Source organism: Oreochromis niloticus, linkage group LG16 (assembly GCF_001858045.2).
Source record: "Oreochromis niloticus isolate F11D_XX linkage group LG16, O_niloticus_UMD_NMBU, whole genome shotgun sequence".
NCBI classification, from domain to species: Eukaryota; Metazoa; Chordata; class Actinopteri; order Cichliformes; family Cichlidae; genus Oreochromis; species Oreochromis niloticus.
This window is the reverse complement of record NC_031987.2, coordinates 29,306,143-29,319,645: the sequence shown is the minus strand read 5'-3', so window position 1 is coordinate 29,319,645 and position 13,503 is coordinate 29,306,143. Positions and strand designations below refer to the sequence as shown.

At 41.9% G+C, this 13,503-nt stretch overlaps 1 protein-coding gene across 2 annotated transcripts in view; it reads right to left on the bottom strand.

Moving 5' to 3' along the window:
- enox1 (ecto-NOX disulfide-thiol exchanger 1) overlaps nucleotides 1-13,503 on the bottom strand; it is a 118,445-nt gene that overhangs the window by 16,284 nt on the left and 88,658 nt on the right. For both annotated transcript variants that reach the window (XM_005475294.4, XM_005475293.4), the window contains exons 8-11: nucleotides 11,408-11,620; nucleotides 7,190-7,296; nucleotides 3,967-4,084; nucleotides 2,973-3,190 (exon numbers count right to left, since the gene is read on the bottom strand). In XM_005475294.4, coding sequence (XP_005475351.1) covers nucleotides 2,973-3,190; nucleotides 3,967-4,084; nucleotides 7,190-7,296; nucleotides 11,408-11,620 — 656 coding nt within the window. The remainder of the gene's footprint in view (nucleotides 1-2,972; nucleotides 3,191-3,966; nucleotides 4,085-7,189; nucleotides 7,297-11,407; nucleotides 11,621-13,503) is intronic.

Genomic DNA, 13,503 nt, shown 5'->3' with positions numbered 1-13,503 from the left:
CACAATAAGATGTTTATTATTTAAATGAACTGACTGTTTCATTCATCGTGTACGCGTTCATATTTTTTGCATGATGCGAAGTCATCTTAACGCCGTGATGAAGTATATGAAGCAAAGCACTGATTTTGTTTGTCACAGCTGATCGTCTGCGCTGAGGGGGAATAAAAAAACAACGCCGCGTGACAAATGAGAAGCGATAGCAGTGTGAGTTTCCCTCACACTACTAAGAAGTCAAGTAAGCAGCACATTTACAATGAGCCAGCAGGGCAGTGTGTGCATGTGTGTCTATATGATGGTGGTTGTCTCCAGTGTGCCTCATTTTATCAGCGCTGTCACTTTAGATTGAGAAAGACAGGAAGTCAAGTTAAATCAGGCTAACTTGTGGCAAACGAGCTGCGTGCTTTCTGTGCTTCATGAAAAAAGTAAAGTGAGGGATTGTGGGAGAACTCAGCAGAGAGAAAACACTGTTTGGTTGTTGGTTTTTCTGTGTTTGCTTGTGTACGCTACGCTTCCTGCTCTTTTCTGTTCAAAAAAAAAAAATGCTTTCTTGCAAACACTAAAGAGACTTGAGCTCATGGGTTTCATTATTCAAGTCATTTTTAAAGACACATTCCTTGGATTTTAAAAAAGGTAGCTGGTATGTATCAGCTGCTTACAGAAGAGGATTAGGGCCACTGGAAAAAAAAAAGTGAGAACGTTTTTTTTTTTTTTTTTCCCAGAATTCCCAGAAAAAAGTCAGAATTCTGAGAAAAAAAGTCAGAATTCTGACCTTTTTCTCAGAATTCCAACTTTAATCTCAGACTTCTGACTCTGGAGAAGAAGAAAAAAAAAGACGTGCCCACTTTTTTTTTTTTCCCAGTGGCCCTAAGCCTGTTCTGTAGCTGCTCCTTTAAAGGTCACAACAGTGGTTGATCTGCATCCATCTCACCCTATCCTGAGCATCGTCACACCAACCCTCCACCAGCTCCATCTTCAGCATCCTTTGGCCAGAATATCTAGCACCCCTCCTCTGTCCAAACCATCTCAGCCTTGAGATGGTTTGGCATTTAAATCAGCTGTGTTGGATCAAGGACACATTTAAAACATGCACGACACTGGCCCTCGAGGCCTGGAGTTCGACACCTTTGTCCAGCCTCTCTTCTTCTCTCCTGATGTCCTTTGCTTTGGATGGTTGACCACAGGTATTTAAACTGGTCAAGCTTCACTACCATCTAGTCCTTGCACTGTTATACCTATCTGTGTTAAGATTCCTCTGAAATCTTTACACAACCCCCCCCCTGCCGACCCCAAAACAAATTCCTATACCTGTTTACCGAATCAATCATTCTTTTAGCAAATCCTTCAGTGTCACATGTGATTTACATGATTTATTTACTGTTTTTATAAAACAATAAACATGTTTTGAATGTTGATGCCTAACAGTAATCACAGTTGGCAGAAGTTAAACACGGTTAGAGAGCAGATGTAACTCCTAATTGTTTGCACTTGTTGGGTAATGATGTGACTGTATGCTGGTTCAGAGTGTACAGCCAGGAAGGGCTGATGTGGATGGAAACAATGTGAGAGGCAGAGGAGGAACACTGCACATAAAAGGTGTTGGAAGAGAAGGCAAAGGAGGAGGTGGAAGGGGACGAGCAGGAGCAAACATTTCAGATAAAATCTGAGGAACTGAATCAATTATTTCTTTTAAAGCTACTTGTAATTTCTTTGGAATTTGAAAGCAATCACACGAGGGACGAATGAGTTAAATGTCAACACTGTTTTCGAATTATTTTGATGGAGAAGTTCATGAATGTTAAGTAGTTTTATTAGTTGTAAAGGCTGCTTGTGTGATCTGAACACAGTTTGGTTGTGAACACAGAAAAAGCTTTGATGTGCGTATTTGCAGCATTTTGGGATTATAGCTTGAAAATTGGGCTTTGAGAAACATGTGGAAAGTTTTCAGCAAATGTGTCATAGCAATGATGAAAAACTATGAGAGAACTCTGCCCTAGAGAGCCTATTAAATATCCTAAACAGCTTACTAAGACGCTAAAAAATTAGATAGAAAGTTAGCTGCAATCATTCACTTTATCTTATAGGAAAGAGTTTAGGGGCTATCCCAGCTGTCAAAGCCTTACTTTGGACTGGAAAAAGCCAAAGTACAGAGTAAAATATCATCTAAAATCCGTATTTGCCGATTATCAAGAGGATCTGTAACCTGTAAATACTCAAATTAAGAAAAGCAGTTTTTGTTAGTAAGAAAATAAATTGTTTATCTGCCTAACGAATAGTTTCCTTGCTTTTTCTTAAAAAATACAAAGAGTGAGCGTCTCTGCCCCGGAGGCCTGCTTTAGATGGTTGCCGTGGAACATTTAATGAAGAAGCTGCAGAAGCAGCAGCGAGAGTAACACACACTGTTGTCTTCACTTCTGCTTCATCAAAATTCACTGTTGAGAAATTTTTTGAACAGGTTCAGCAGCACCAGTGTTCATTTCTTCATTATTATTAAAGGCCATTATTCATTCACTAATTTACAGTATTGATTAAGCAGAAGTGAAACTGGGAATCTCTCTGACCTGGTGACGGTAACAAGAAATCTTACTGTAATTCATTCTTCCAAGTGTTTCTGAACCATTATAGCCAACACTGTTTATTTTGTCCTCGTGCTTGTGGAGGTCTTAATGTTCCTCTGTCTGTTTTTATAAACAGCCTAGGGTTTAAGGAGCAAATACATTTTTATGTTTTCAATTCAGAGCAAATGTCTTCCAATAGAAGGCATAAAAAAGATATTTAAAAGCAAAACTGAACAGCCATAAATGACAGATTACACATTATTGCAATAATTCCCATGAAAGGTGTGACGCAAAGTTATGAAAAGTGTGACTATCAGCAGAGATCAGAGGGATTTCCTAAGCTAAAAAATATGATTAAAAGGATTATAGTCACTTCTGAGAACCATGAAAATGTGATGTGCAGGCAGACAAACAAACCTGCTGCATGCTGTGCATGCTCTGCTGCAGCAGCTGGATCTGAGCCTCTGGGCTGTGAGGGTGCGTGTGTGTTTGCGTGTGCACGTGATCGTCTTCTGGGCGGCTGGCTCTGCTCTGCTCCTTCCTCAGGAGCTCCACCTCGTTCCTGTAGGCGTCCAGCTGCCAGCGCAGGGAGTCGTTCTCCTCCTTCAGAGAGGCCTGAGTCTGATCACACACTCCTGCGAGAGGAGAGGGGGAAGAAAGGCGGGATCCGGAAAGGTGAGGGAGGAAAGGGAGGAGGTGAAGGAAAATAAGAAACAAAAGGATGAGACAAAAGCAGGTGAGAGAAAGAAAGAATGGAAAGGGAAGAGAGAGGCCTTGTGTTGTAAAAAAAATTAATAAATAAACGTGAGCAAAATGCAAGCTCCTGACACTCATCTCATTCGGGGTCCACATCAGTGCTGTCCCCACAACTTTATCTTGCTTTTGTTTGTTTTTATAATGGGTTAAGGGTTATATGAACATCAGATTTAATGCTGCACAGGCTGCAAAGTCTCTTGTCAGAAATGTCTTTTTAAAGGCTGGTTTAAATAAAAACTGCCTTTACACGTATTCGAGTAAACCCAGCTTGAGCTATTCTGTTTGCTGCACAGGATTTTGTGACTTTTTATTGGTTAAACTGCCACACAAATAAATCTGCTTGTCTAAATCACATAAACCCAAAGATCCTGAGGAGCTCTTGTGAGCAGAGCACCAAATCGGGCGACCAGTGAAAAAAAAGTGTTTCCAGAATCTGGACGTCTCAAAGACAGAATTCATCTCAGAAAAAATACTTTTACTTTCCGTGTTCACACTTCTGCGTTTGGCTGAGACAAAGCAAAGCACAAACAGGAGCTGACAGAGAATCAGGGAAAAAAATTGGCACGTTTTCATCTTCCATCATCATCTCTAGCTGGAGGCCTCAAATTCACACCTTTAGTCATTTAATGTGTGATTTGAAAGGTGATATTATTACCATTTTCCTCAGTGCGCATCTTCTTGCAAGGACTTTCATCCGACTCGTCATCCGACATCTCCATCTCCTCTTCTCGTCTGATGCCCATGATCTCTTCGCTGTGGGCGTTCCTCAGCTCCTAAAACATTACAGCCAGCAGAGACACAGAGCGACAGCCGTCCTCAGCTCACTCGTGAAGAAATGGGATGTCCTGTTAGCGATTACATCACACGTGTGCTGTTACAAGTGTCGTATTTGTAACAAGTTGGGACAGAAAGGTTGTGTTTGCGTTCTAAAAGGCTTCCAAACATTCTTAGAAGTTATCTGTGTCAACTCAATGCATTCTTCTCTGTTCCATCTTTACAGTTCTATGCATCTGCCTTTCCTGTGTTGGTGGCTACACTGATGCTTTACGGCAAGTTTTTCAAAGAAATAAGAAGGTGCTGTTAGGAGTTCACCCATAGATGTACAAACAGATTGCTTTGATGCTAAAGAAAACTTCTTAGCCACTTCTGCAGTTATAAGAAGCTTCTTTTATGTACTGAAACACTTCCAAACTTGCTGGTGTAGTTTGATGCACTTCCTTTGGGCTTTAAATTCACAATAAAACCAGGATAAAAAACAAACCACCCAGTAAGCCATACTCTAATAAATAAGAGTGTGTGTGCTTTTTCTATTTTAAGTGTGAGGCTTGTGTAGCTTGTCTTGTGTAGCTCACTCAGTCACTCATGTATCCTGTTGTTTTATTGGTTCTAAGCCTCTGAGTTTAACATGCTTTTTACAGCACAGAACAGCCAGTGTCAATTATACCACTTTGTTTTATATCATTTTATACTTTAATTATTACAACAGTGTGTTGTTGTTAACTGGCAATAATACAAATGAATGCCATTTAATAACAACTGTGGGTGAATTTAATCTGTGGCTCTCTTCCACAGCATCTCTTTGTCCTGTCCTCCTCCCCTCACCCCCAACCGGTCGGGCAGATGGTTGCCCCTCCCCCCAGCAGAACCAGGGTCTGCTAGTGGTTGGTTCTGCTAGAGGGGGAGGGGCATCCATCTACCCTGTTTCTTCCTGTTAAAAGGGAGTTTCTCCTTCCCACTATCGCCAAAATGCTTGCTCAAAGGGGGTCCTCTGTTTTCTTTGTATTATTGTAGGGTCTTTACTATATTAAGTGCCTTAAAATGAACTGAATTGAATTGAATTGAATTTCAATTGGTTAAAGTTAAGATTGTGGCTGCACCAATAGGTGGCGCCGCTATGGCTACATCCAGTTTATGGTGGCAACTCAGTCCTCACAATATTGCAATAAAAAAATTTTGCAGCCTACCTACAAGCTCAACTGTCATCATTCCCATTGCTTTCATAAACTAATCATTCATCAAGCGAAGCACATACGCACGAGACGTAATAGATTGAGAGCCTTTTGCCTGCGTGTCGTATTATCTTTCACTTCTGCAGAAGCTGCCTGTGAATCAGATCTCTGCCATTTTCACCCATATTCATTAGCTTTTCATTTGTGGGCTGTGATTTCACAGGCCATTTCCTAACAGAATAATATCCATCTCCACTGAGGAAAAATGTGCAGCCTGCTTCCAAACAGTTGCAGAGACACTCCTGTTGTTGTAGAAATATGGATTCATATAGACTTACCATGAACGGTAGCCATTAAAGGAAGAACTCACAAGGGGACTGAATCTTACTATAGATGAATGAGAGCCTGTGGAATTCAATACCTCTTACCCAAAGATATTAACTGTGGTGACACCAGTGCCTCAGTCAAGACCCTTGTGTGTCATACAGTATTCACTTTGGCTACCCAAAATATAAAATGCCAAAATAAAGACAAATGAAAGAATACAAACATGCTAAGAGGATGTCTTTCATTATTTGCTTTTCAACCCGGACCAAATCGGAGCACAGAAACATCACCGGGTTTGTCAGCTCACAGTGCCCACAGCTGACTGAGTAACTGAGTGGAGTCAAAAAGCCTAAGCAGGGGATATAGAGCAATGACATGTAGCACAGATTATATCCATCCATCCATCCATCCATCCATCCATCCATTTACCCAGTGGAGTGAAAGCTTCCGACAGTGAAGTGCTTTTTATACTTTAGGTCATTTATTGGACTTTGCTTTGTTTTCAAGAAAAAAATTTCCATGTCACTCAGCTCCTTTTGGTGTTAGTCTTTGGCAATAATTCTAGGTCTACAACTCAAAAATAAAATATTGGCAAATGCAGTGGCCCTTACATGGCACCTTTCTATTTAATTTAAGTACTACAAGTCTAATACACCCACTCACACACATTCATGCAGTGCTTTTATCTCTAGCTAAGCACATGTGCATAACATTCACACACGCTCACTTGCCGATGGATGCATCAGGGGAAACTCAGGGTTCAGTATCTTGCCCAAGGATACTTTGATAGATGGACAAGAGGAGCCAGGGATCCACCCACCAACCTTCTAATAAGTAAACGACCCACTCTACCACCTGAATGCGCGATCTCAAAGCTTGGAAGTGCTTAGAAATCATCATTTGAAATTGTGTGCTGGAGCCAAAACACAAAAACTAAAAAAAACACACCTACTCCCTTTGTCCCTTTGTGATTTGACATGAAATACACAAAGTCAAGTGCATTTCACTTTTATCCTTTCTTCGATCACTTTGCATTTCTGCATTCTAACTTTGTGTATTCAACTCCCTCACCCCCACAGAACAACAAACCCACAACCTCAGTGAACAACAGTGCTCAGTATGGAGACTGCAAACAACATGAACAATCCAAGTGCGGCAACAGGCTGCTCCACGTCTGAATCCTCTGTGGTGCTACCGTGTGAACGGGTCTTCCCTCTTTCGCATGCAGCATTCTCGTGTTGATACTTGTTTTCTAGATTTGACTCTGGATAAATAATTGATTTGAGACTTAACCCTGGAAAGCAGTGTTGCCATAGCAGCGCCTCACACTTTCGAGGAGGCATCAGATCTTTGCTTTACATTGGGGCTGCAGGGAGAAAGGGAGGCCCGGGCGATCAGAGGCTGCTGTCTGCCCGTCTGTCTGTCTGTGAGGGCGAAGCATCCAGCAAAACAACAACCCAGACACTGAATACAACAAATCCTACGGGACTGTGTGTCAATCAGCCAGCTCTCTCCTGGGGACTCAAAAGTGACAGCAGAGAAGAAAGCAGTGAGCCAGGGTGGGAGGAGAAAACAGAAAAAAACAAACAAAGGTATACCAACCTCACACTGCTTGCGCCAAATGTCTATGTTCTTGCGCTGTGCTTTTGAGAAATGGTCCCATGCCTTTTGCCGGGTGGCAGCGGTGAAAACGGCGGTGATCTGCTCGACTTTGGGGTGAACGGGGAGGAGGAAGAGGAGGAGGAGGGAGGGTCAAGACAAAACAAGCCGTTTATGTAGCGTTGTAGCACTGACTGAGGCTCGTACAGCAGACAGAGGAGAGACCGTGGACATGCACCGACCACAGGCGGCAGGCCGCGAAGGTCTTTGTGTTAAAGGAACTGTTCACTCCAACACTGAAGTCTGTGACATCACTTGCTCAAGTCAAACTCCAGGAAGGTTCACGCTCTATTTCTCTTTATCAAATCATTTTTTTTTTTTGCCTCTTGGTTCTTTCATATCAGCCCAAACAGCTTCCAGAGATGTTCCTCACTGCTATCAAGGGCTCAGATGAAATGCTACCATATTTCAGAAATTAATAAGAAAAATGAATCAAAATCAACCACATGCAAAATCATGCAAAATCTCAGCTACTACTTTACTGGATTTCAATGGATACTTTTGACTCAGTGAGCAGATGATGACAGGACGACTGTACTTGGAGTAAAGTGCTCCTTTAAAGAAAGACTTTTATCTGAAGAATAAATGTGTAAGCATAAGAATAAATTTAAAACTAAATTTTAAAAAACATTCAAGTCTTATTATTACTTGGCGTAAATTAACAGGGAGTAATGCTTAAAGATAAAGACTGAATAAAAATCTTATTTGCCATGAGAAAGATGAAAAACAAAATGCTCTAAATGCAATGAATTTTTATTCTCCACCTTCATGTAAGAGATTGTTGGAAACAAGAACTCGGGCAAGCTAATTAAACTAAAGTGAATAACACTGATTATTTCAGTACAGTGTTCTGCCGTTACCTTGAAACACAACGTCTGCTATTGTTGCGGAACGACCAGTCCAACCACAGCAATTGCCCTCCCAAATGTCAGCTGCCTTTCCCAGCAGGACCGGGAAAGAATGCCAAGGAAGGAATACCTTGAGATTTTCACAACCTGGATTGGGACCTTGAGAGAAATTGCTCCAGATTCACTGGAGCTAGTCTGCTTCATGGAGTCCCTTCTCTAAAACAAGCAGAACACAAAGGTTCAGCTGCTGTAATCCTGTGCGAGCCACAGCGGGATACCCCCTGAGGTTCTGTATCACAGCCCTGATGAGTCCGAGCTGTTTTGGTGATGTGATGGGAACCTACGTAGCGTTAGGCAGGTGGCTTTAATCTTCTCTACTGGGCCAAGCAGCATGAGCCCTGTACAGCTTTCCAAATAAACCTCTTTTTTAAAAAAAGGAAAAATCTGGAGTGCAATTGAGCTTTATGAAAAAGGTTTTTTTTCTTTATAGATTATACTCAGTGAACAAAAACTGCAAACAACATGAACAATCCAAAGCACTCCAAGGCTTGCGATATAATGGTTAAATATTAAACGGTTTTCATCATCATACCTCAAGTCTCAGAGTGCCTTTGCTTTTTTTACCTATTGTTTGCAAACATGTTTTTACATGAGTGATTTCAAAAGCTTGTCTTAGTCTGACGTAACAGCCTGGAATGGCTGTTAAGGGTGACTACATAGAGATCTAAATCCAAGGCAACTGGCTGGATGCGAAACACAAGACCAGATGGAAAATGCATGTGTCTGCTAAAAGGCATGATCCCTTGCAGCACCTATCAACACTGGCGTCCTGCAGACTTTGTTTCACTTTCAGCTGAAGAAAAGTGTCTGACATGTGGATGCTTTCCACATGATATAAAAAAGCTATTATACATGTGTCCTACTGGCAACAAACACCGGCTCCTGGCCACATTCCTGGAGCCACCATGGGCCGAAATTACTGTCATGGCTGAGAGAACAAGTTAGGATTGTGTTGGATAATTAACCCCAGTTGATGTCTCCGAGTCGTGTTTCAGTCAACTTGCAGAGCAATTAGCCACAACTGGAGTCTCTGTCATCCAGCTGTAGTGCTGGTCAATAAACATCAAGCAGTGTTTATCTTCTCTGTGCCATTTGATTCATGGGAAGCTATCCACATCTTCACACACGTGCACAAGCTAATATGCAATTTTCAGGGCTGTCTGTAAAGCTGCGGGAGACTCTGAGACTGACAGCTGGAGAATGTTTTGCACAAGTCCTTGTTTCCTTGGATCTCAGAGGTGGTGAGAAAATATATGTTATCACAGCCTATATAGACAGATGCATGTCAAATAGGAAAAGCTAAACCAGAGCCATCCTCTAAAAGTTTAAAAGAATTCCTTTAAAATGTGTGTCATGTGATGAGCAGGTCTCTCTCCTGGCCAGTGCTCTGTACTTACATCTCATCACCTGCAGCTTCACTTCCCACAGGACTGACAAAGGCAACATTTATCCAGAATGGACAGTGAATTTTATAATCAGAAATGTAGACATGTCACATAGGATATTACTTGTTTAATGTTAAGGGGAAGCTATAATGGAATCAATCTGTGTGCAAGAAATTACTGGACAATTGGGGAGGATTGTCTCTAACTTTGTAACATCCAATCAGAAAAGACACACTTCCATTCTGCATGAATATGCTGCCTTGCATTTTTCTGTTGCTCTGACATTTGATTTGTGGTCAAACATTTCGAGTAATGACATAACTTTCATTTGCCAAACCTGAATGAACCTAAAGCAATTTCAGATTTAGCCTTTTCAGATATCACAGAAAAACTACTGACAAAAAGACAAAAACAGTAAAACTGTCCATGTTCTCACTCACCTTGTTTACAAATGAACACAAACCTTGAAATGACTCCAAATATGCCTTTTTCTGAACGTAACATCGGCTTAAATGTGCATTAAGTGATATTTTTGACCATTTCAGCTCCTAGTTTCGGTTCTGTGCATACCTCTTGCTGCTCATGTGAAAAATATCACCTTTGCACACTTTATTTCCCATACTTCTTTCATTGGTGATGTTTAGATCGTATCTGGGTGTCAGAAATCTTAAAAGCATTACATATTAGCAGATGATCAGCCTTAGCTATTATTAGAGTAGGTTTAAATTAACACACACGTTCACTTGGGTAACTGTTTTAGGTTAACTCCTTCTAGATAGGATTCTAGGAATTATAAGGTGAAGTTACTGTTATGTATTTTACCTGGTAACAGTAGAGGATTTAAAGGTTGTGTTATGTAGATATTTTCCTTGGGAGGTGGTGGAGACCAAAACTGAGCTAAAACTAGAGCAAATGTACGATATCAGGTGGACATGGATTCCTTTTCATTTCAGTGGCTGTGTCTGTTGCTGCTGGACACAACAAGTGATTATCGTGTTTTTGTAAAAACACTGCCTTCTAGTGGTCAACATTCACCTAATGCAGCTTTAATTGCAAAGACTTAGCTAAGGGTCAGTGAATGGGTGCTATTTAACCAGGGCTGTTTCAGAGTAGCATTAGGATGCAGTAACACAGCAGCTGTGGTTATCAGTCAGTGTGTGTTGGCATTTTTTGAAGGCAGCCTGTGAAAAGGTCAGAGCGCTCTCATGCTACTGACTCTGAAACCTCTGTGCGACTGACCTAATCACCACTGCACAGCGCGCCGAAGATAATGGAGCTGATGGTGAGACAGATCGGGGAGTGTTGTCATGGAGACTGGGCCGAGATGCTCAGAGAGTAAATGACTTGCATCAAGGCGGGCTTTGAAATGGATGTGGTGAAAATGGCTTCATGGTCTGCACCACCGTAATCTGCCACTGCACCACACCCTGCAGCAGTGTGAGAGACTGCAATCTGTAAGATCACACTGATGGCACACGTGGTGGCACGAGGTCAAAAGTGGATATCTATTAACTGGGTTTCACCTAAAAAAGTAGTATTGTTCAGTCTCAGGTGCTTAATATACAGACTTTAGCCAAAGTCTTATGTGTTTAAACATCCTACATGAATCTATTGACTTAACTGATCAAACTGAAGGTGCAGTTGACTGATGGGTGTTATCCAATCATATGACTGCCTCTAGTTCATGGTTCTCTTAAAACTGGTGACATAATGAAACTTGCTACCTGCAGTGTGAAGAGAAAACCACAGGTTGAACTTACCTGTACAGTTTACACTTACTATGGCAAAAACTTCTCACGTGAGACGTCCTTTGTCTGGAAGTTCTGTCAGTGCGTCTGTAAGTGTGTAAAATATGAAAGCATCCTTACACTGATTTAATATAGCCAGCAGAGCATTCTTGAAGACCTCTTTGGCACGCTCCAACTCCTCCTCGTGCTGAGCTTTCTCGCTCATCAGTCGGCGAACGTGGCTGTTGGCCGACTGGATCATGGAGTAGAAGTGATTGGCGGTGCGGCGGTTGACTTCGCCCCTGTCGATCCAGGTGAACAGAACGGCTATGGCCTCACTGAACTTATGATCATCTGTGGGAACAAGTTGAAAAAGGTAAGAAAGAGAGGTATGGCAGTTCTTTTTTTTCAATACCAACACCAGTGATACTTTTAAAAAGGAACTGGACTGTGTTTGTAAAAGTGCATTTCAAACCGTACTGATTGAAAGTGACTATAAGTCACCTGTTGCCGCATCGAGTATATTCATACAGTGCCTTATTTTATACATTCTAACTCACATGCTTGGACAATTTGGAATAACAACTAACAAGCATTTCTTTGGACTCGGGGAAGAAGCTGAAGTATCCAAACCAAGGGAAGAACATGGTAACTTCATACAGGAAGCCTCCATCTAACCAGGTGATTCAAATAAGGAACCATCTTTGTCTGTGAGGCAACTGTGCTCACCAGTGCACCACTGTACTGCACAGGTGCAGCTTTCACATGATGACAAAAGGTTTGTATCTGTATCTTACCGATAACTACTGTTTGTCTTATCTTCTTTAATCAGCTGTTACATGCAAGAAAATTTTGACTTGATCTAAATCCCAACTATGACCTCAACCGCAGGGGTCCTTCAAGGTGAATAAAGCTGCGTTCAAAAGTACATTTCTCATTCATTTTTCCCATACATATTCAGTGTAGAGCGGAGTTGTAGCCCTGCACTTCAGATAGACATGCAAGTGTCCTGGAAGAATGAATGGTACAGAAAGAAAGCATACTGTTTCTTTCAGCATCTTTCACGGTTCCCTGATGTTGACGGCTTAACATTTGAAGTAACACCTGCAGTTCTATGAATTTCAAAACCTTACGTCGCCTTGTTTTTAGAAAGCTTGACCTCTGACCTTGAGGGTGAGGTCACAGAGATTTGAACTTGTATGAGATTTTTAGTAGATGCACCTATGGTATCAATGTGAAACTCCTACGCCAGTTCATTCTCGAGTTACTGCATTCACAAACTTGGGTGTTCACGTCGCCAGCCTGCCTGCCTACATAATGGGATGCTTCTGTAGTAGATATGTGGGGTAGTCGTGAGGTGCCACTCCTGAAAAAAGAGCTGTGTTAAGACTCAGGCTCAACTCTTTATCAGTCTCAACACAGACATTTTCCTCTATGGTTTTCCAAGCTCTTCCTTGTCCTCAACAGTCATATCCGAACTGCTTTTAATTCCTTGATGGCAAAGCCCAACTTGACAGCTGTAGGTGACGGCTGAGGGAGGCGAGAACTCCTGACCAAAGTCACTTTTGATAGACGGATGTTTTCACATTTTAATTTGAGAGAAAAAGCATTACAGCTGCTTTAAAATTTATACATTCACAATACTAAAATCTCTTTGGACTCCAAGTCCCTCCCCCAGCACGCCATGTCTTGGTACATCACACCAAATGGTGACAGCCGTTTCATGGGACCTTTAACATTCACTCAGCCTAAATAAACAATGGAGCAGCTACTGGGGACTAAAATCCTCCTCTGGAGGCCTCCGCCGTTCACGGGTCTGTGAGCCACGTCACAGCCGCTGAACACAAAATGCATTTTTGATTTTCAACTTTTTCAAGCACAACCTTAAGCAGCGTTTGGTCTCAGTCACAAAAACTGCGGCGTCTCGGCGGGCTTCCGTCGAGTGCATTCTCTTCCATTTGAATAATAATTGAATGGTGCCACGGAGCCGCGGACGACGGCAGAAGAGAGTGAATTAGAGAGCATTTAATGAGCTCAATACCCAGTGCAACACAACCTGTAAGAAGACACTTTCCCCCATTCTGATAAAGCCCCATTCATACACAGCAGCAGATTACAGTCACATTACAGCGAGCACAATGAAGCGCTGCTGAACAGGGACGAGCGGGGGAATAATGGAAATTTATTTCCCCTGCTGTTTGAGGTGAAGAATGAATTGAAAAGGGTTATTCAGAGAG